This window comes from Rhea pennata, chromosome 1 (assembly GCF_028389875.1).
Source record: "Rhea pennata isolate bPtePen1 chromosome 1, bPtePen1.pri, whole genome shotgun sequence".
NCBI classification, from domain to species: Eukaryota; Metazoa; Chordata; class Aves; order Rheiformes; family Rheidae; genus Rhea; species Rhea pennata.
In genome coordinates, this window is record NC_084663.1 from 55,137,703 (window position 1) to 55,160,499 (window position 22,797).

Sequence of the window (22,797 nt, forward strand, 5' to 3'; positions counted from 1 at the left end):
GAATACAGGAGAAAGAATCAGACTCTTCTCAGTAGTATCCAGTGAAAGAACAAGAGGCAGTGGGCACAAATTGAAATACAGAAGATTCAATTTAAACATATGAAAAAATATTTTTACAGAGAGGGTGGTCAAACACTGGAATGAGTTGCCCAGAGATTACATCTCCATTCTTGGAGATGTAATCTGGACACAGTTGTAGGTGACCCTGCTCAAAGCAGGTTGGACTAGTCTCCAAAGATACCTTCCCAATTTCAATGATTCAATAAATACCAAGTAACTCTGCAAAGAATGGACTATGAGATGCTAGAATGAAGGGGAAAAAAAAAAAGGAGAGGCATACATTCACAGGATGATATGATATTACAGGCCCCATGCTATAAGTGACTCACCAGCAGTCAATTAGTGGTTAGAGTAACTGGGAGCTGGATAAAACCAGTTTTAGGGATAACAAAGAAAAAGTATCCAACGTATGTAAAACACTCCAAACATTAAATTTGGATGAGATATGGAACAGTGAATCATTGAAGACCGAAGAAAAATAAGTCATGAACATTGTATGCCCCATGAAGGGCTCCCTGCGAACTCTCCCCACCTCCAGCTGAAGCCACAGACCTTAGGACCCAAAGTGGCAGTGGGAGGGTGAGCATAACACCAGGGAAAGTAGTAAATATTAGGAAGTTTGCATGTATCAATTAATTGTATAATTATACTAATGCTTATAGTCAAATTATAGCTAGACTAATAATAACTCTTTGATTGTGCTGAAAACTTTAATTAGACCAACAATACTTAGCTTCATGTATACAGCTAGTTCTTTTCATCTGTAACAGTGTAACAAACAGGTGGGAAGTCAACCAACCTACCCTTAACCAGCATGCGGCACATTAGTAACCGTACACACTGCACTGATCCAGGTGACATTCCGTTGTTGCTATCCTGAAGTCCTGCCACTTCCCCAGTCAGCTGCAGTGCTCTCCCAAGAGGCAGTTTCTGGTTCTGCACTGGAATCAGAGAGATTTAGGGAAGGAGCAGTAGGGGGAAGGGAACACCGTGCAAATCCAAGACCAGTAATCATCCACACCAACTTAGAAAAACATTTGAACTTAACTTGGTAACAGCATTTACAAAGAGGAAAGCGGCAGCTGCCCTGTCTTATCAAATCCCTGTGATTTTTTTTTTTAATTTTAAAATTTTTATTTTTTTTTAATAAAATCAAGTCTCCTATTCTGAGGTTCAAATGTGAAAGACCTGTAGCTGTTGGGACTCAAAGCTGCTCTTCAGGGGCTTGAGGCTGCCCCACCTTAACACAGCCCAGGTGCTCCCATCTGGGAGCCATCAGGCAGTCAAAACCCTCCTTTATTCATACTCAGGCCTGAGAATCTCTAAGGCTGAAAAGTCAAACTAGCCCTTGCTCAAATCAGGGGAAGGAAGAGGAATGCTTGCCCCGACTGACATGGAGAACAACCAAAGTGTGCTAACCTGCTGCCCTGGCAATCAACGTGCGGCTTTTTGCTTTCCGCTCCCATTCCGAGCAGCTCAACAGCAGTCCCTCCCACGTCGAGAGAGGGAACCCCCGACTTGGCACAGAGCTGGTCTGTGCCACAGCAGTACGAGCACTACCAACGGCAGGATGCCAAAGCACTGGGCTGCTTTCCTCAAGCCTCCTTGGGAACTTCTACCATATTGTTAAAGCTCTTTACTACCAAATACGCCTTTCCATCCCCAGTTCCTGCTACTGTACGAGAACCATATTTCTGTGCTTATATGCAAGTATCATCACATCTCTTACTCCCCTGACAGCTTTGAACATCCGCTCACATCATGATACATTTGGCAGTTGGGTAGCACCATCATCCATCCAGGTTTTTTCCACACACACCAGCCGTTTCCTGAGGACGGCTTGCCTATGTTCTGCGGTTTTCTGGGATTTGTGGACATCTTGATGCTCACAACGCAGCTGGCGTCACTACACATTGCACTCTGGTCACACCCAGGACGTCCCTGGTGTACAGCGGCCCTGGGTGCAAGTTACTCCGTATGCACCCAGCCCTCGTATTCACGCACACACTCCAGTAAGGCTGTATTTTGGGAAGCCCGAGATGGACGTAGTGCGCACGTGGTGCCCAGCCACAGCACAACACACAGGCAGCAAGCTCTGAAGTGACTGTATTAACTCCGTGTGCACGTAGCTACGGGCAGCACACACAGCTGGGCTTACTACACACACAAACCCCACAAGGACAATGGAGTGCGTGTTGGCAAAATCCCAGAGAGCCTGCATCTGAGACAGTTACCTGCACGCCTTCCAGCAGGGTGAGGCTTACACCACCTCAGTCTTTCCGTGGAAACCGGCCACACGCACCCTCCACCAGGCAGATCCCGTGCCTAAAGGCAGGGGATCCCCAAATTCAGTAATCACAGGACACCCATGAGCTGCCTCAGCGCAGCGCCTATGGGACATCCGCACGAGCTTACCTCACAGGAACAGGCTCACGCTTTGGGGCCCAAAGTTGTACAACATATTCCAAGCGAAATAGGCTCTTTTAATATCACAAATCCAAACAATAGTTCTCATTTCAAAATGCAAAACAGGTCCTTTGAACATCAGCTGCTCCCAGGCTGTCTGGGCAGGGTGCGGGGCAGCTGGCCGGCACAACTGCTGCGATCAGGCCTCATTTCTTTGGTAAGACACATGCCACGAACAGATGCCAATGCAGAGTTGTACCAAAAGTATCCGTTCAGGAAACTACTACTCCACATCCCTTATTATAGATTTGCATTTAAAAAGTCATATACATTAAATAGCTCTCCAGCTGCTAAATAGCAAACATTTAAAGTAGCATATGGTCTGCTCCCCCCCCCCAATTTTAAGAACAAGCAACACATGTGGGAGAGAGGGGAAACATTAAAAACAGGCCGTCTGTCTCACACAGTTTATTTAACAATAGGTAATAAGAAATCAATTTTTAACAGTCTATACAGTGATCGAAAGTTCATATTTATAAGTAATCAACTTTAATTGCATGATTTACAACATTTGAGGGTTTTTTGCTTTCTATTTTCAAGTTTTACAGAAAGTGGAAGAGGGTGGGAAAAGGGGCATAGGAGAGAAAGCAAGCATAAAGAAGAAACCCCAGGGACTTTCTCAGGTTAAAATCATCCCCTCGGAATTGTTTCTTACCCTCTTTTTTATTTTTTTCCTGTTAGATGTAAAAATAACGAAAAAATTCTTTCAAGAAAACAGAAACCACAATATATATACTACATCCATTTGGCAGCTGCCCCTGTGTATTTGCAAAAATGTTGTCTTCTCTCTACATGTACAAATTATTTTAATACTTGAAGTTTTTTTAAGCTCAGACTCTTGTATAGAAAATTCTTGGAGGACAAAAGTAGACTTCAGGAGGGGGGCTGAGTTATTTAATATTTTTACATTTTTCAAAGAATTGACATATTTCCAACCATAGAGGAAAAGATTGGTATTTATTTTAATATATATATATTTATATATGTAATGTATTTTTAAAGCAACATTAACCCCTTTTGTCCTCCGGTTTTAAGAAAACGTTCTCCTGTAGTTTTTTTTTTTTTTTTTTTTTTTTTAGTGACATGAAGAAAAACCAGAATAGGGAAAATGTTTACCATCTGCCTCAGTAAATAATAGCTATCAATATTACATATTTTCATTAATTTAAAAAAAAATAAAACCTATTGGAGGCATGAATAGGGTGTCTTTTGGTGAACAGCCAAAGATCGCCCTCTTTCCCCCACCTCCCCAACGCACACACGCGAGGAAAAAAAAAAAAAAAAAAGAGAAAAGAAAAACAAGAAAAAGGACTGGTTATGATTCCAGCCATAACAAAAATATATTCTTTGTACTCTACTGTCCCTCAGGTTCATTGTTGGTTTGCTTTTTAAAACCACAAACTACTACTGCAGAGTTCAGATGTGTTCCAGGGAAAAATGTTGTTTTAGCTAAGAAAGATTCAAAAAAATTTGTCTTCAGTACAAAAAGTCTTGAGAAAATAAGTTTTTTTTTCTTTTTCTTTTTTTTTTTTTTTTTTTTTGCTCCCAAAATGCTACAATGTGTCTAGTGTATGTCTAGTGTACTCTGTGAAAGGTTTGAATTCAAGTCTGAGTTCTCGGAGCTGAGCCCCAGTTCCGTGGCGCTTGTACCATGGAGGCCTGCCATGCCAGGATTGCTAGCAAGCTGAGAAAGCATTGCACTCTGGTCCGGGCTGGCAAAGTGCCCTTGATCCATGGGGTTAGCCTGGGCAGCTACCAGTCCTGGATGTGGGGAGCTGGTCTGCGGGGAGACGTGGTGTGGAGAAGGCTGAGGTTGCATCCGGGGGGACGGGCTGGAGTGGGGGGGCTGGGACTGGGGCCGTGGCGAGGGTACAGGCTGCGGAGAACGCACTTGATTGGTGAGTGATGAAGGGATCTGCTGGCCCTGTAAGTGTGGGGACTGGGCCTGATTGGGGAGCATGTGCTGCTGGGGGCTCATAGGGTTGGGCTGAGCTGGGGACCCCATCTGCTGTTGAAGTAGCCTCTGCTGGAAAGCCTGCTGCAAACTGGCTCCTGTCTCTGCGCTCATCGCCTGCGGAAGCTGGCTTATCTGTCCCATGTTTCCTTGCTGCATCTGCTGCATGTGATGCTGCATTCGCTGCTGCTGCTGTTGCTGCTGCTGCTGCTGGGGATACCCAACGCCCTGCGGCTGCTGAAACTGGTTGTGGTTGGCCATCCCAGGCCCCAGGGCTGGGCCTGCTCCTTGCTGCTGCTGCTGGTGGCGCTGCTGCTCGATCATCTGGTGCCGCCTCATGAGGAGGTCTCGGAACTGGGGAGCCATCCCAGAGTGATTCATGTTCATCTGCTGCGCCTGAGGATTCATCCCAGCCATGGCCTGCTGCGGCTGCTGCTGCGGCTGCTGCTGCGGCATGCTGGGCCTCTGCACTCCTGCTTGCATGGGGTTCATGTTCTGCATGGCTGGGTTGGGGTGCACCCCTCCTTGCTGCCCTTGCATGGCCTGCTGCGGCTGGAGCCCTGGCTGACCCTGGGGGATCCCAGTCTGACCTGGCATCCCTTGGGGGTTCTGGGACCCCGCATACTTGGCAGCCCGCTGCTTGATGAAAGCTGCCAGCAGCTGAGGATTGGAGTGAAGGATGTTAAGCACCTGCTGCTGCTGCATGGGTGAGCTGGGAGACCTGAGAGTCCGCAGTAGGTTTTGTAAGGCTGCCTGGGGCAGAGGTGGTTGCTTGGGCTGAGCCGTGCCAGGTACCTGACCCATCCCTGGCTGAGGTGCCATATTCATGGGCTGCCCTGGCTGGGCTACTGACATCATGGATGGCCTCTGCATTCCGGGCTGCAGCTGCTGAGGTTGGGGTAACCCTCCCTGCACCCATGGTGGCTGCTGCTGGATGCCTGCTGGCCCCATTCCTTGATCTATATGACCACCAGGACCTCTGGCTATCTGTGGAGGGTTCATTCCCATAGGTGGCATCTGGGGCATCTGGTGCTGAATTGGCCTTTGGAAAATCTGAACCTGTGCCATCTGACGCTGGGTCTCTGCTGCCCGCTGGATCTGCATGGCCATCTCCACTGCTGCAGGAGGAGGACCCTGAACTGGTGGTTGAGGTGGCTGGGGTGGAGTTGGAGGAGTCACCTGGCCACCTGCCTTGCCCTGGGACACAGCACTGGGGGGCTGAGTTCTTGGCATAGTATAGGGTGGCATATTGTTGGGAGGTGCAGGTTGAGGCTGTGAAGCAGGCTGAGGTGGAGGTTGGGGTTGTGGGGTTTGTGGCGTCGGGGGCTGCTGGCCTGTCGGAGTTGTTGGCGTGGCTGGCGTTGGTGATGGTAATCCTTGCTGCTGGCCTACCACGCCGGTCCTCTGCATACTCGCCATCCGCCTTCGGAGCATCTGAGCCTGTTGCAGACGGTGCTGAAGCTGCTGCTGACGAAGCTTGTGTTTGATGTTGAGGCAAAAGGGCACTGGGCACTTGTTCTCCTGGCAGTGCTTTGCATGGTAGCAGCAAAGAGCAATAAGCTGCTTGCAGATAGGGCACCCTCCGTTGGTTTTGCGCTTGCAGCCTTTGGTGTGCTGGACAACCCGCTTCATCTTCTGACAGGATGGCAGTGAGCAGTTGGCATTGCGACACTGGCAGGCATGGACCAGAGACTGGATACAGCGCTGAATGCTCAGGCGGCGGGAATCACCAGGGCTCTGGGTGGTTGCGGTCTGCTGGTTGTTGCTCTCATCATCTAGACCAAGACCTAGTTTCTCCATCTTATGGTCATGGTTCTTAGTGTTATAGCACGTGATGCACAAGTCGTAATCCTGGAAAGACAATGAACGAACAAGTCAACACTGTTCCTGTAACTCCAGAATAAGCGAATGGTGTCACATCATCTCAAATTACGCCCAGACTTTTCCACACAAATTGTTACAAGAGGGAAAAATTCAACTTTTTAGGCTATGTTAAGGTCATGGTTAAGGAATAATTCTGAACAGCACAGACTGGGAAAGTGCGTTGGTGGAAGGATGTCTGAAATTTACACAAATATATACAGCTTGAAAAACAAGTCTGCTTTAAGCTAATAGGTCACACATGATTCAGCTGAGCCAGAAAATCACTTTCTTTCCTGATAGGAAAGGGGAAAGAGAAAGGCAAGGAACAGAATAGCTGCCCATCTGCTGCTTCTTTAATAGAAGGAGGTGGGGGGGGGGAAAAAAAGGCAGGACAGGTACCAATTTTCAAAGATGAAAGGAAAATGCAAGCTGCTTTTTCAATTTTCAGGTGAGCCTGATAAGCAGCAGCGGCCTGACTGAACAATGTGAACTATATTTACATTCAGTGAAAGTAGCACCACAAGATTTAGGGCTCAATATCTGATTTTAAGAAAAAGATGCATGTCCTTAAGATTCATTAATCCTTTGGAAATTAAGAATTTATTTTCTGATACATATGAGGAAATGAGACTGTCACATTTTAATCAGAGGCTGATGCAGAGTCATTTACTATTAGCAGGCTGAAAAATTAAGTTTTAAGTTAAGTTCAGGTGAACTCCAACTTTGGGAAGGCACAGCACTGATTCAGACCACTGGACTTGATCAAGAGTGTTCTTTGCAACTACAGAGTGACTGGGAGAATTATCCAAGTATTTATCAGTAACAGTAGAAGTGCCAAGGACAGTGTAGTGTTTGCTTTAGTGAGGAATCTGATTCATAGCATAGCAAAACCTCCATACCAGTAAACCAGTGGAGAGGCCTAGTTACAGAAGTACTATAGCTCCACACTTCTGACTGTGTAAGAAATAAGGCATTGCTCTTTAGATGAAAAAAAAAAATCCCACTGATCCTACCATTAAGGTTTAAGCACTTGCTACAGTTCCCAACAGCTTAAGCAGCAGCACCTTAATGAACTACAGCAAATGAAACTCTGCAGCTTCAGTTCTCTACAGCTTGGAAGTAGGAGACAAACCACCCTGATGACTACTAGTCTTGCCCACTACAGTTAATGTTTTCTCTCCTTTCTTTCTGAACTGCCAAGTGCTGAGTTGTACAGATGTTTTTAATCAGTTTATACCGATAAATTACTTCAGGTAAAGAGCACTCTGGGCACAGAAATGAGGGGACACAAGTAAGGAAAGCTTGACCGAGCATACCTCACAAACAGTGCAGTGCCATCTGGTCTCCACATGATGTTTGCACTCATTGCAGGTGTAAACAAAGCGGTCTTGGCTCTGCGTGTGCAGTTCCACCAGCATGCACATGGTTGACCACTGAGCCCTTCGTAGTGAGGAGAACTCCAGATGTTTGTCTCTAGCAAGGGTTAGGAAAGCATCACGTCCATCCATCAGGTCACACGGAATGAGTGGGTCAGGCTCAACGATGGGAGGCAGGGAGTTGGCTGCAGGTCCAGCAATGAGACGGATTACAAAGAAGACCTGAAAAGTAAAGCAAATTAGTTACCAGTAGTGATCAAGACATTTTAGTCAAACTTCATTATGCAGAACATAAAATACCAGGACTAACCAATACTTGAATGATGTGCTGACAGGAGTGGTGATTTGGAAAATGTGTATGCACGTATGAGAAAACGCTTGCAAGGACTGGGAAAATTTCAGACCTTTGGATACATTACAGGTTCACCTTCAAGACTGTTTTGTAAAGAGCACCGGGCAGAGCAGTCTAGTTGCCATGACAGTTTTACTGTTCAGAAGATCTGTACAGGCACAATTGTATATACTGCAATGCCCTCACAGCACAGAACGCCCAGACTTACTGTTACCCTTTACAGCGTGACACTCTATACGAATTTGGCTAAGAGTTTTAAATATAGCACATGTTTTTGCTGCAAGGCTTTGTATCAAGTCTTTGTATAACTGTCTACTTAAGCAAAATATATATTTCTCACTATCAATTCTTACCTCTTTGTGCTTCTCCATAGTGGCATATAGCTTTTGGGACAGATCATTGGACACATTGGGCATGCCAGGCTTCTTCTTATTGCCACGACTCAAGCTGCTCTTGTTCTTACTTGTCTTCTTATTGTTCTTCTTTTTGGCATTTTTGCTGTCTCCCTTGCTTACCTATCAATTTTAAAACGCATTTTTTTTTAAAATGTCAAGTATCTGAGTTATACCACATCAGCATTTTGTTACTTTCACACCTCTAATTGAAGAACTAAACACATTTCACAGTGATTTACTCCGAAGACAATTACCACAGTCCCCTGAAAGACTATATTAATTCAACTGGAATCACTGCAGAAAAGATGAGCAATACATAGTTCTAAAAATACTAAAAACATAAATGTTCAGGAGGTGTTTGCCTTCTTTATCCCTTACAGTGTTTACCAAAACCTGTTCATCTACTACAGTTCAATACCGAAGAATACTTCAGATAATCCCAAAGGGCTTCAGCAGATGGGTTGTCAGTGCAATTCAAACTAAAAATAACTGAAAAGCCAAACTAATTCTGTGCTAACATGAGGTAAAAAAAGACTTAATAATTCACCTAGATCTAGTTTCTTAAAATTAGAGACATCTGTCCCTTGTCTGACTTTTTTTTTTAAAAAAATAGACTGCATATAATTGAATATTATATGAAGTTGTTCTCAGTCCAAAAGGCATTACTAGTGCAAATTCTAGCATGAAGATACAACAGGAGAAAGGTGCAACAGTCACAACAGGTCAACTTCACTTCTATTATAATCAATTAGCAATGAACAGCTTATTGCCCTCTGTACTTCTTAAAGGGATCCCTTGAGGCTCTAGAGCATATGATGATCAATATCCAAAGCAGTTCTTATTCAAATAAGCTTTTTCCCACACTTTAAATAACTCGGCTGGAAGTTTCCAGCAAACATGAGTGACTATTTTGTCACTTCATTTAAGAATACAGATTACTATTGCCTCATTTTCAAGAAGTGAGGTATTAGGTAAAGTCTTAAACCTTTATTTTTAATAATGACAGTTAAATACCAATATGCATCAAGCTTCCTCCTCCATGGGATTTTGGGCTAAACTACTGTGAAGAATCAACGTAAGTGTTGACAAATCTCTCACATAGGCAGTTAAGGCGGATGCCTCAAGACTGGTTTCTGGTATATTTGAGAGATAGGAAGTAGTAGCTATGCCAAATGAAAAATTTTAAACAGGCCCTTCCTAAGTAAAATATTAGTTAAATTGCAAAGTTGACAGAGTTGCCTAATTCCCAGGTTGATCTTGCACTTAAGTCTATTTAAAAGCCTTAAAAGGAGGTATGGTGAAGCAGGACACAGGAAAACTACAAACTGTAGTTGCCATGCTAAGCCTAACTTTTTTGATGCACTAATCACTTGAGAAAATAATTCTAAACCCTGCAACTCTCCAACATGTAACAAGGTGACAGAATAGCATTATTTAAACAGGACTAACAAGAAGCACTGTAAACAAAGCTAACTTCATCCTAGATTCATCTCCTTCTCCATAAAAGTCCAGATCAAAGACTGTCAAATGTAGAGTTCAGCATCTTTTCCTTTTCACTCTTGAATTAAGTGCATCTTTTTTGTTCTTTTATTATAGAGTGCAAATGCACAATTGTTGCATACTGTCCAGAAAACGTGCACAAACAGGACACCAGCGAGAACCTTCCTATTTTAAAGTAGTCCAACAACAAATCCTCAACAGTATTTTGTGGGTCACATTCTCAATGACTTAAGACTTTCCACTACAAAAATACCCTACACAGACTGAGCCACTAAATCAGGGCCGTCTCTTATTTTATCAGAATGTTCTGCTAAGATCTGCATTATAACATCTAGGGTAGAGAGAGAAGCATTAGCCACTGTCCAGAAGCTGAAGAATAAGGAGAAAGCTTCTAAGTCAGGCTAAGGTTGCGACATGAACATCAGATGATAATTGGATTTCAGCAGGAAAATATTTAACTAGCAGCTGTTTCAATTTAATTGACTTTAGTAATTAGTTAGGTTTACAGCCAAAAGAATAGCCACTGCTAATGGGAATTAGCTTAGTGTGTGTTTTTTCTTTTTTAATCAGCTTTATTGTAAAATATAAAATTGGTATTTATCTTGCAGCAAAGGTGAAACAGTCAGTTAACCAAAGAGCTTTGGCACGTCCTTTAATTAGCCACAGGTAGTCACAATTATTACATCAGATCATGAAACAGCAGAAGCATTCTTACATCTGTGCTTTCATTGCTAGTGTTTTCTTCTCTCTTCCGCTCTTCCTCCTCTTGTTCTAGTTCCTTAATACTCTCCTCTAGAACATTAGGCCAGAAATCCCCTTCAAAGTATGGTAGCTCTTTTGCACTTGTTAGACGATCTTCTGTTGCCTGCTTAAATATATCCTGAAAAGGACAAAACACTCGGTTATGACTAATACAGATCAAGGGTGTTGAGGCAACCTTTTAAATAAGTGATTAAAAAAAGGCAGAGGGACATCAAGTGCCAGAGACAACTATTTTAGAATCCAGTTTGAGCACTCCATCTAAATGCAGATTTAATACCGCATTTACAGACAGTTCCTCAGTTCGCAGTGATATTTCAAACATTCCCACTCCAAAGAAATAAACCATTAACCATCACTGTAGACTTCAAAGTGCACACGTACCAAAAGGGACAGTATAATCACTATACTGTCCATACTAGCAGAAGTCCTGATAATTTAGAAGATTTCAGATACTTCCAACTGTGTCAGCAGCCGAACACTGCAATCTTATTTTTTTTAAGCATAGGAGAACTGTATTCCCCAAATTGTCTTTACATTGATAAAATGAATTTTTTTCTTACCTAGAATTTCAAGAATGTAGTTTCCTTGCAGAAGGTGCCTCACCATTTCAAATCTCTTGCTAGGATTATTTCAGAAGCACATACTTTAAATACAGTATGTTTTAACTCTAAACATGCACTGTTCGTCTCACTTCAAACTAATACTTACACTAAGAATCCAACACACAGTGCATAAGGTAAGGAAAGAACTAAGACTGGTCAACCCCTCCCCCCCATCCAGACATACACTTAACAAACCTTGTAATCATGAACAATGCGCTCCGACACGGATTTGTCCAGCATCTTTTTGTACCACTCTTGCAGTCGTTTGGGCTTCGGTATCTTTTGGTCAGGAGGATGGCAGTGGAAGATGTAGTCATCTCCTTCACTTGGTGGGCATGCCCAGATATGTCCAGTAGTATACCTACCATGGTTAAAACAAAAAAGTACATGTGGGCTCTCTGGCAATTGTTAATTAAGTTTTCTCACCTCTCTGCCACAAGATGGAGCCACTACAAAATTGGCTGGTGTTACCAAATGGACAATAATTATGGCTCTCCAAGACCTTAATTTTTGTGTTCACTCTAGTTTCACTTATGCATATAACATTAGTGTCTTTTCACTAACTTTCAGAAATTCAGAGCTTCACGCAGAGTGATTAAAGTGTGTATGCTTTCCAGTCTAGAGGTAAAAAACAAAGCCTGATGTACACGTGCAATTACCATCTGCCAAATGGCTAATTATGTAAGAGAAAGATGGAGATCACATATTTTAATGGGAAAAGGCTCAAAGGCTCAATTCTTCTTGAGACAGTGTAGTCACTCATTACCTAGTGACATTTTTTACCTAAACATGCATTTCACTTTATTGTAACTTTTTTCTTTTTTAACTTGAAAAATCAGTTTTAAAAGGTTTCACCATTAGATTTGGGAATAAAGCAAACCAGTCACTGCGAACCCATGCTATTGGGTACAAAATCATAAGCACTGCTAAGACAGAAGGCATCAAAATAGCAGCAGCTGCAGAGAATATAAATGCTGCAAAGCTCCCTATTTCTTCCTCAGTTATTCTCCATTAGTTTTGAAAGAATTCCAGTAGGAGAAATAATCAGAACTCAAGTTAGAGAAAAATACCATGCTTGCCCTGTTGAGAAACATCTGTACAACCCTGCCCAGACCCTGGGAACTGTAGCCAGTTGTCATGCCTTCTGCCTCAGAAGGGAGAGATGATATTGCGTGACCAATACTGTTTTCCCAAAATGAGAACCTGATGTTATCTATTAGCACAGAAAACAGCATCAAGGAAAACTGATGGCCTGAGCACTGTGCAGCAATAGACTTCTATGTTAAAAATATGTAATTAAAAAAAGAACAAAATATCTGACATCTGTCTTCAGATGTACCAAGTACCAAGGAAGATACCACCTCACTTAAGTACTGAAGAGAATACCACCTCCGCTCTGACTCCCCTAATTTCTTTCCTGTGCAACTATTCTAGACATAGTCCCTAACATTTCTTCTTGATTAACTCTTTGCTAAGCTATACCAGATACCTTTGACAATAGATTGATGTTTACTTCACTGCCATTTCTACTTCAGTAACCATGGTCATTTAGTTTCCACCTTTCTCATTTCTTCAGTTGCTCTGTGTTCTTTTGTGCTGTCCCTTGTACACTCTCCTCTTTCTCTTCTAACTTTCAAGATGCTCAAAATTTCAACTACTCCTTCTGTAAGAGATTTCTTAGTAGCCTTCCACAACTGTTACATAGTTAAGCAGTACAGACAGAATACACTTACCTGTCTTCTCGTAAACATGGGTCATAAATATGGGACCTTACTTGCAAGCCCCAAGGTATGACCTGACTGAAGTAGGAGCATTTCACAAAAATTTTGTTATCAACAAGGCCAGCCAAATTTTATGCTCTAGGTAAGCAGGCTCACTTCTTCTACTTAGACTTAAGGAAGTTTCACATCAGTTCTGAAACTCTTTATACATCTAAAGATCTGAAGCACAAGCCTGTCCTGAAAAACCTACAATCTATTTTTATCTTTTCTCTTCTTCTCAATTATACATAGGTATACAAGGCCAATTTATTCTATCACTTGTTAATACTTAGGCTCTGTATTCTGCACAGTAGGACTTAGTAAATTCATTTGCACTAGGAACTACTTATCACAAATGTGGCACAAAAAACATCAAAAAAGACTTACCCTAATTTCTTTACATATTCTAGATATCCAATTAGTATTTCATGATAGACAGCAGTCCTCAAGCATTTGGGGCGGAAGAAGTGAACACTGTCAAGGTAAGATATATACACTCGCCTGAAAAAAAGACAACATAAACGTATCAATATGTAATGTATAATACAATGTATATATATTTGAAGCATCCAGCACAATACCAATCTTCAAAGACTCTGGTCCTAATTTACTTCTAGCAACTCAGTTCTCTTACTATTCCAGCCTCACCTCTCTGGAACTATCCACTTGCTTCCATTAAAAAAACTGACCTGGATCTTGAAGTCAACATGTATCCCAGTCAGCCTCCCCAGTAAGAAGTGATTCTTATTAAAACAATTCTCGTTACAGACACTATTGCGTTACCAGAAACTAAAATAAATTAGTCTTTCGATATATAATACTTAATACTGATATAAAATACTTGATACAGAAAGTTCACCCAACTGAGACAGTACTAAAAATAACGCAGTTCCTCACCTTTGATTGGGTGGGGGACAATCTGAGCCATACTCCTGTACATGCATCCCAAAGAAGCACAAGTCTACGCCATCAATCTCTTCAAAGGCAAAAAGTGCTTTTGTTCGATACGGGAAAGACTCAGCCATCTCTCCACTGTCTACAAACCTGCAGATTACAGGAAGTAAAGGGCAATACCAGATATGTTCACAAATTAGAGAATACAAGGCAGTAAAGACAACAATGATGAATGAGGGCAACTGCAAATATAACTGAGATCATCTTAAAAAATACACTTAAAAGACATCTCAAATACAAGGCACCATCCACTTTTTACTTTGAAAAAAATGACACCGATCACAACTATTTAATATGCTGCTGCTACAATAGCTTTGCCACAAACTGGTCACTGGTGAGGTTTTGAATACAATACAGTCTTTACTTTATCTAAGTAGTAGCACATAAGAAAATTCAAATTGCTTTTTGCTCAGAAGAAAGCGAAATTAGAGGTTGAAAGTACATACCTTGCCTTCATTCCTGGTTTTACTTCTACAGTTTTGTCAGATGCATGTACCACCCTAACCGTAACCTCTCCTGCCTCAGGGTGATTCTGTCGTCTTAGGAAATCATTGACTCTGTTCTCCAAGAAGGTACCAAGTCTTGTAGCAGGTAACCCTACAGAAACAATACAACTCTGAATATACACAAAACTGAACAGTTCAAATGGGATTACTCTACTCAAATGTTAAGTGTTTTCTAATGCAGCCAGCCTTAATTAAAGCTCCTGAACAGAAGCTTTTAATTACTCAAAAAATTGAATTACAAACACTGTTTCCAAACTTAGCTCCAAGAGTTGACATTGCATTTGGAAATATATTCTTCTGATAATGCCAGACTGTAGCCAAGTCAGGATCTCTCCTTACCAAAAGGAAATGCAAATATTGCATATTTTGATAAAAAAGACCTACTAAATACTACTGTATCTGTAGTCTATTTTTGTTGTGAAGTTTTTCCTTTCAAACAAAATTCAAACAGAAGTACAAGCAGAAAGTTAGCTGACAGAAGATCTAAAGTTGAAAGGGAATTTAAGACTCTTGGTGTAACAGGGCTTGTCTCATTGTTTGTAGCTTCTAGTACAGCTAAAAATTCAACTTTTCAATTATTCACTTTCATACCTTCCAAAAGTATCCCTTTCGGATACTTCAACTACATTGAATATGCAATACAAATAGGTAGCTAGAAACATCAACTGAGAAAAAAAAACCCTTGCAGTATTCGCAGTGAATTCAGAAAGTTTGAATTCTGGAGAGATAAAGACACTGAAACCATCTCCATCCACTGATTGGTTTGCTTTTCATTTCACAACTACAGTTAAAGAGAACACTTTTGCTTCTAAGCCCATCAATTCATCCTCTAAGTTTCAAGAGTGCCTCGCATATTCTTCTTTCTTTTTGTCAAAGCAGCATCTTAAAAGTAGTCACATAGCACTACGTTTTTAATGCTTATGTTTAAATCATGTTCAAATCTTGATGCTATTGGGCTTTTTTTTGGAGCAGTAATGCAACTACTCATCATTTTAAAGTAGCACCTCAAGTTAAAGTTTTTGAAACACTTCTCTATAGAACAGATGGACAACTGCATAAATTTCTTCCTATAATGCTTTCAAAACAGCTGCCTTCGTCACAACAAAGATTTGTCATCAGTTGACACAACCTTTGTCTCCAACGCTTTCAAGAGTTGCAGTGGTCGTAGTGACTTGAACATGTTATCATAAACTTAAGTTAGGCTGCAATCACACAGTAGCTATTTCACAATGCTATTAATACTGCAGGTGAGATAAAAGACAAGGTACCTTGCATCAGCAGGACTAATACAGGATATTAACCCTCTGCAGACTATTAATCTGAAAACATCTGTGAATACAAGTATTTCCAGCATCACAGAATTGAATCTGGTCAAAATTATCCTCCCATTTCTAAACTGATTAAAATAAAGGACTGAAATAAATGCAAAATGAGCCACTTCTTCCCCATTCTTAACAAGTTATTTAAGATTTATGGTCTGAGTATCAGAGGCTTACTTTTAGCAGAAAATTTGTTCTCTTTCCTGGTTCGTCCTGTTTTCTTTAGGCAGCCATCACAGACAAAGCTAAAGCAGAAACACAAGAAAGTTAAAGATCATCTCAAATCAGCCTGTAAGTTCCTTAGCATCTGATCATTAGGAGCAAAACTTTTTTATCAGAGGGAGTATGGAAAATACCTTAACTGAAATTTGAAGTGAAAAGAAAAAATGCAAAAGAACACTGCCAGCAAAAGTGGCCCAACTGTTTCAGGGCTGCAAATAGAGCACTGGAGCTCAGAGGGTGCATACCCTATCAGATCCTCCAGTCACCGCCCGCCAGCTTAAGCCCAGACAACAACATCTGAAGACAACATCTTCACTAGGATGTCTGAAAACACTGGCTTAAAATACTCTCTCTCAAACCACCGTATCAGCTGAAGATGAGATACTGAATTATATAACTTCGACCATTTTCTTTAAACATTTGAGTATGCTGTAGTATGTAAATAACGGGCAGATTCTTCCTCAGTTATAGAACACCTACTACTTCAGCACAAATCTAAATGGGGCAACAAATCAGTAAAACTAATAGCTCGTCAAGAACAAAACATCTAAATTCTCTTCAGAGGGCTTTATTTACCTACAATTTATCTGCTTTTTTATAGGTTTTTAAAGCAATTGGAAAATACAGTATTTTTGATCAAGAGCTGTGGATCATCTAAGAGGAGTGTATCTTGTTTTTCAGATTTAATCTGATCATTGAGGTAAAAAAAAAAGCAAATTCATCTGTTAAGTTCTTTAGTGGTTACAAAACTTATTTGAAGAGGATAAAATCTGAATCATACAGAAAGCAGATCAATAAAGAACCATTACAAGAACAAAAAGCAAAATTCCTTTTCACAAAAAACTAAAATCTTTAAATGTAGAATAAGCTTGAAAGCCCTCTTCCAATTACAGAAATGTTAGAAATATTCAAAATAATTTCACACGATACAGTAAGATATGATGTTTACATTAGAGTTTACCATTTATATGTTCTGCAGAAATTTCAAGATTTCAAGTGGCAATGCAATTTTTCCCATTGGATTTTTTTTTTTTTAGGCATAGTTTTAGAGGTAAAGATGACAATGAAGTTTAGACAAAAACACTAACTAATATATCATACTGCTTTTATTAATTAAAGGTAGAAATTCCTCACCCAGAAGGCCAGATTATCTCATTGTGAAGAACACAGATCTGGTGCATTTTTCTTCCACACTCTATACATTCAACAAATCTGTAGGAGGAAAGAAGGTAGGGAAGTGAGGTTAGCAGCAACATTATTTGTAAGTGTATTTTGTAACATTTTAATAGAGGCACTCTAGCACTTAGGCTCTCGAGCCTATTTAACAGAAAGGCATGTCCATACTGAGAACAGCCTGCGCACTGATCTAAGGACCAGTTAAATCAAGTACGGTAGACTGCAGGGACACAATTAGTATTTTCCTGCCTTACTGCCATCTACTTCACTTTATACATAGATACGTACATACACACATGTATAGGGGGGGGGGGCGTTGGAAAAAATATAAATATATTTACAACAAAGCCCTTGCAATGATCAAATCTGAACTGCTTGTAACTGTAATGGAGAGCAAAATGCATTCACAGGTGGCAGAAGTGAAGAACTAGAAGGAACAGGTTGGCTCCAGTTGCCCAATACATTTAAAGCTTAGGATATGTTGCAGGAAAGCGGAAAGTGGGAGGTGAAAAAACAGTAGCAAAGTAAAAGTCACTTTCAGAAGGCCAGTAGAGATTTAAGGACACTTGAACTAAGTTATATGGTCTCCTTCACAGATGTTGGTTTATGTAATTCTCTGGAATACATAAGGTTGTTTCATGTATCTCAATGAACTACTGTCATTTATGTAGGGCATGTTGCATCACACTAAGTTAGGCTTGCATTCTAGTGTTAGGCTGCATCTTCACTATAACAAAAGCAAGACAAGCTATGAATCAAGTTACTATTCCCCCACTCCTGCATCCTTTGTAAAGCAAAAGAACAAACTGGTTGACCTTTAGAAAGGTAGTGTGAGAAGAATACATACCCTTTTTGCTCATTCATTTAAGAGCAAAGATAACATTTTAGGATTAGCAGCACAAGTAGATAACGAAGTGCATGAAGTGGCTTCAAAAAAAGAGAACCCTCAAGAATATAGAGGAAAGTCAATTGAGTGACCAACATCTAAACTTTACTGAGTGTCTACAGTTCTCCTTCCAGAGCAGTGTAGGAGAATCAGTTGATTCAAATTTAACAGATCTTTCCCCTCTAGTACAGTTGCCTGTAAAATATGACAGCCAGAAAAGCCACCAATATCAAAAAAGCTACTGCCAAGTGACACAAATAGTTCTGAGACTTTGTGCACTTGCCACAACAAGGTTTCAAATTGCTGAGCTATATGCATTCATCCCTCTGTTGAGCCTACATTCAAGGCAACCAAATGCGCTAATTCAAGCCCATACATTCAGATTTGTATTTTTCTCAAAAGCAGATACAGTAATTTGGGATCTAAGGACAGAATGTCAGTTAAGAAACACCTATGCTAATTTAGAAAACCTTGAAAAATAAAGGTGGTGATGAATGAATAGTATGCCTTTTCAAAGTAGTTATGATGAAAAAGATCATTCAAAATGTGACAACATTACTTACAGTTCAGGGTCCAGTGTATCATTTTTCCTTTTTGAAAACTGTTCTTTGTTTATTGTGCTATGGAGAAACAGGTGATAAAACTCAGTTTTAACACAAAAAGATATATATGATCATGCCATACCACATTCACCTCCACACATCAAGACCTGCAATTAGGTTTCTTAAACGCTCACTACCACTATAAGTAAGGGAGTTGGATTTCACAGAGGGGGAGATAACTGAAGTATATGGCACCCTTGACTCTGCCTGTGACAAAGATGTTTTTCTATGGTAAAATAACCTGCAGAGAAGCACATTTCTCCCTTATTCAGTTTTACCAATACACAAACTGGTAGCTTGCTGACATTCAAGTTTTGGACCAGTTTGATCAGTCTTTCATAGTGAAATGACTGCTTGATATGCCTACCCAACACTTTGAAGGCAGAGAATTCCAGTTATTTTTGGATATAAGGAAAGGCAGGTTATCTCATTTTCAGATTCCTCTAGCTCTTCTCCTAGATGAAATTCAAAAGAATTTTCAGCTTTTCAACCTACACGCCTAGCCCAGTCGCTACTTTTTACTTGAGCTTGACTTTCCCCCTCATCACTGAAGGGGTCAGCAATTCCATCTGTTTGACAGTGGATTTCAGGTATCTCTTACACCAATCTGGTACAAAGTAGTCCAGAACAATTATGAAAGCAACATCCAGATCTTTGAGAACCTACTTTTAAGAGGGAGCTGTATAGTCTGAGCTGATCAGCACACACTTTCCTTCAGAAGTGGTGACAGAAACTCAACCCAACTTGAATGAGATGCATTAACCTTTCTATCCTTTTATTTCAGTATTTATCCTGAATACAGCTAGCTGCAGAAATCTTCAAGCTTGTTATCTGATGAATCAGCAGGGTTCAATCTCCCAATTACTTCAAATTGCAGTTTTGCTCACCGTATTAATAAATGGAACCTTACATATATGCTCCTGAGCTTTTTTTGCTTTTATTCATTTTAACTATGTGTTGGGATATCTCTCTGGTCCCATAAAATGAGTTCTTGGGACAAAGCTGTAACTGGGTGAGGGAACACATTCAAAAATATACTTGCTCCTCACATGTAGCCTAAAGTCTCCATCTTCACTACATAACAACCAAACATTAAACCAGTTATGAAAAGGAAGTATACCAGGAGCTGGAAGTACTTTCTTACTACCACTTGTGTTCAAAGAGCTTTTAGTTGTTTTAACCAACTTATTTATATACTTTTGTATATATATATGTGTGTGTGTACATATATATATATATATATATATATATACACACACACAAGCACGTATATGTATACAAGATTTTTTTTTTAACCTAGTATCTGTATTGCTGAATTCAAAAGCATTCTATGCCTTCTGTGACAAACTGCCAATCTATATGCAAGACGGATTACACTGTATAAGCAGCTAAGGAAAACATTATACACTAAGTGATTATATTTTGAGGTTTTTTATGCAGATAAAATACAGATTTTATACACACAGAGAGTGGTTTCTCTCACTTACGTACTTCATATCCCAGATCTCTCATTAATAAAACTGGACAACATGAATTAAACTCGGTCCTTGCTGCTACTAGAATGGCAATCCATACTATCCCCAGGGGCACTACCCCAAACCCTGACTCTCCAGAGTATTGGAGTATTGGTATTCATTTGTCCCTCAAGGGCTTCCTTGGTCACTGAAAATCTGTTTCAAATTTTTTCAAGTGTGAGGATAGTACAATGGAATGAAACACTGTCCAAACAATTTGCTGTTACCAGCTGCTGAAAAAGGCAACCAAACCCATGCACAGCTCCAGTGGCATTCCAAAAGTAAAGTATTTGAATGGCAAAAGAAGGTCATCTGCTTCCAATTTACATGAAAATCATAATTTGGAGTTGAATACAAGTTTAATAGCACATCCAGTCTATAAACAGAAGGTTAAGTTTGACTTATTTCAGAAGATGTCTGTCACCTACCTGCCTGCAGGCATGGTTACTTTTCCCCACAATAAAATACTTCCACATTTTTTCAGAAGGAAAAAAAAAAGAAGAGTCTCAGCTTTTCCCTCTAGTAATACAGTTATGGTATTAAGCACCAAGTGCTTATTTATTTCTCTTCACTACAGTTCATTCAATACGGATTTTAAAGAAAAAAATTACAGTACAAATCTGGACTTTTAAAGAAAAGTATTCTGGTCCTCTCCATACTGGCCTAGTAAGAGATAGTTACTTCAAACTAAACGCCTTCCTTTTGAGAAAGCATTTTAGACCACGATACAGCTTCTACAAGCATATCACCAAGAAAGCGTAACTACTCACGTTTGAGGTTGCGATGGGTCATCCCCCAGAGAAACGCTCTCTCCTTGGATTTCATTGAAGCACTTCTCACAGAAATGATACCTGTCAGCAAGAAGGCCATATTTGGGTGAACTGCTCCGTCCACACAACACAGCCCAAGCCAAGCAATGGAGCCACCAATCACAGCAGGCCAAGGAAGGGACAGGAGCAGAGAGTCAGGTCATCAACGGCGGCAGGGATATTCAATGATGCAGATTTATGGGCCCCACATTGTGTTTGGTTGGTTTGGTTTTTTTGTTTTGTTTTGATTTTTTTTTTTTTGCAATCAAAGCCAAGTGCAGACAATGACAAGCATGAAGGAGAAATAAAAAATAATATACACACAAACAAACAAAGAAATGGGGGTTTGCAGAACAAAAAACAAAAACATAGAAGCAGGACAAGACAACACAAAGCAGAAAGCCAAGGCAAAGCACAGATTAGCATTCAATCTCTCAAATGGGTTCACAAGCAGCAAACGATTATAGCAAATTAAACCAAATAGTATTTCATTTTAGCATACCTATATCCTCTTCATTTTAATAATCTATGCCATGTACAGCAAAGAATTAAAATGAAAAAGGGGAAAGAGCAGAAGGAAGGAAGAAAGAACTACTACTCTGACTTGCTTATCAGTGTAGCAATTCTGTCAGTAGGAAAACACGCAGGAAGGTAAGAGGGATAATTTTCCATCTTAAATGTACAAATGCTGAGAGGTCACAGGATTCTCCCTCAATTGAGAACAGAAGCTAACCATCAGAAACTTAAAGGACAATAAAATCTGTCCTCAAAAACCTTTATCCATCAATTTCAAACTGTAAAACTGTATGTTTAGTAAATGCCTAACATTAACTGTACATGCAGTGCTCTAAATTGATATGATTTTGCCATAGTCCAAGAGCATAGAACAGTCCAGGTATCAATACAGCAAGCACTACAGAGAAAAACGTCATTTACACTTGAATGAAACAATGATTCACTCCAGATTCTACTATATCCCTCAGAAGTGTATTGAAACCATGACCTCTCCATTACTACAGCACATTAATCATATGCACAAAATACCTAAGAAATAAAAGAAAATTCAAACAAGTTGCAACAATTTAAAGCTACACAAACTGACACTACAGCAGCTGCTAAGCTAGGAAGACAGATCAGTTAAGCCTCTCTCCAAGTCTTCATCTAAGATAACATATGGAAGAGTGGTACTTCAGTAATTTTATAAATCCATCTACAGATATGTATGTGCATGTATACATAATGTAACTGCATGCATGTGCTTTTTTTCCTTTTATAAACATTAGAAGCAAATATTTGAAAACATGCACGTCTGTCAGATTTTGGAACAATATTCTTTCAAATCTGGTGTGACCAATGGATAAATGTGAGCAGGAAGTACTGACTCAAGATGTGAAGCACTCTAAGTTATACAACTCCAAAATTACAATAATGTTTATGGGATACAAACTTATTTTCTCCTTCATCACTCCTGAATGCTTCCATTCACTACTATAAACCTTCATGAAGTCTGAGAGAGTTAAGATACAACTCCTGTAGTTCTTCAGTGCTTTCACCTGACCAGGGACTTAAACTGCCAGTTTTGCAATATCTTCTTGATTTCAGGTAAAAGCCTTCTCCTCCCCCCCTCCTTTTTGAAAGATGCTGGATAAAACAGAGCAGGAACTAAATCGATGGATGTAACGTAGCTTGCAGGTAACCAGCTCTCTGCTTTAACAGATG

General features: G+C 40.3%; 1 protein-coding gene across 2 annotated transcripts in view; it reads right to left on the reverse strand.

The window, feature by feature from the left end:
- Positions 1 to 2,918: 2,918 nt before the first annotated feature.
- EP300 (E1A binding protein p300) overlaps positions 2,919 to 22,797 on the reverse strand; it is a 63,631-nt gene continuing 43,752 nt past the window's right edge. For both annotated transcript variants that reach the window (XM_062587421.1, XM_062587429.1), the window contains 12 exons: positions 21,040 to 21,120; positions 18,717 to 18,773; positions 17,226 to 17,303; positions 16,047 to 16,114; positions 14,491 to 14,641; positions 13,988 to 14,134; positions 13,478 to 13,591; positions 11,526 to 11,691; positions 10,682 to 10,846; positions 8,425 to 8,586; positions 7,660 to 7,941; positions 2,919 to 6,331 (listed from right to left, as the gene is read on the reverse strand). In XM_062587421.1, coding sequence (XP_062443405.1) covers positions 4,091 to 6,331; positions 7,660 to 7,941; positions 8,425 to 8,586; positions 10,682 to 10,846; positions 11,526 to 11,691; positions 13,478 to 13,591; positions 13,988 to 14,134; positions 14,491 to 14,641; positions 16,047 to 16,114; positions 17,226 to 17,303; positions 18,717 to 18,773; positions 21,040 to 21,120 — 3,712 coding nt within the window. In that variant the 3' untranslated portion in view covers positions 2,919 to 4,090. The remainder of the gene's footprint in view (positions 6,332 to 7,659; positions 7,942 to 8,424; positions 8,587 to 10,681; positions 10,847 to 11,525; positions 11,692 to 13,477; positions 13,592 to 13,987; positions 14,135 to 14,490; positions 14,642 to 16,046; positions 16,115 to 17,225; positions 17,304 to 18,716; positions 18,774 to 21,039; positions 21,121 to 22,797) is intronic.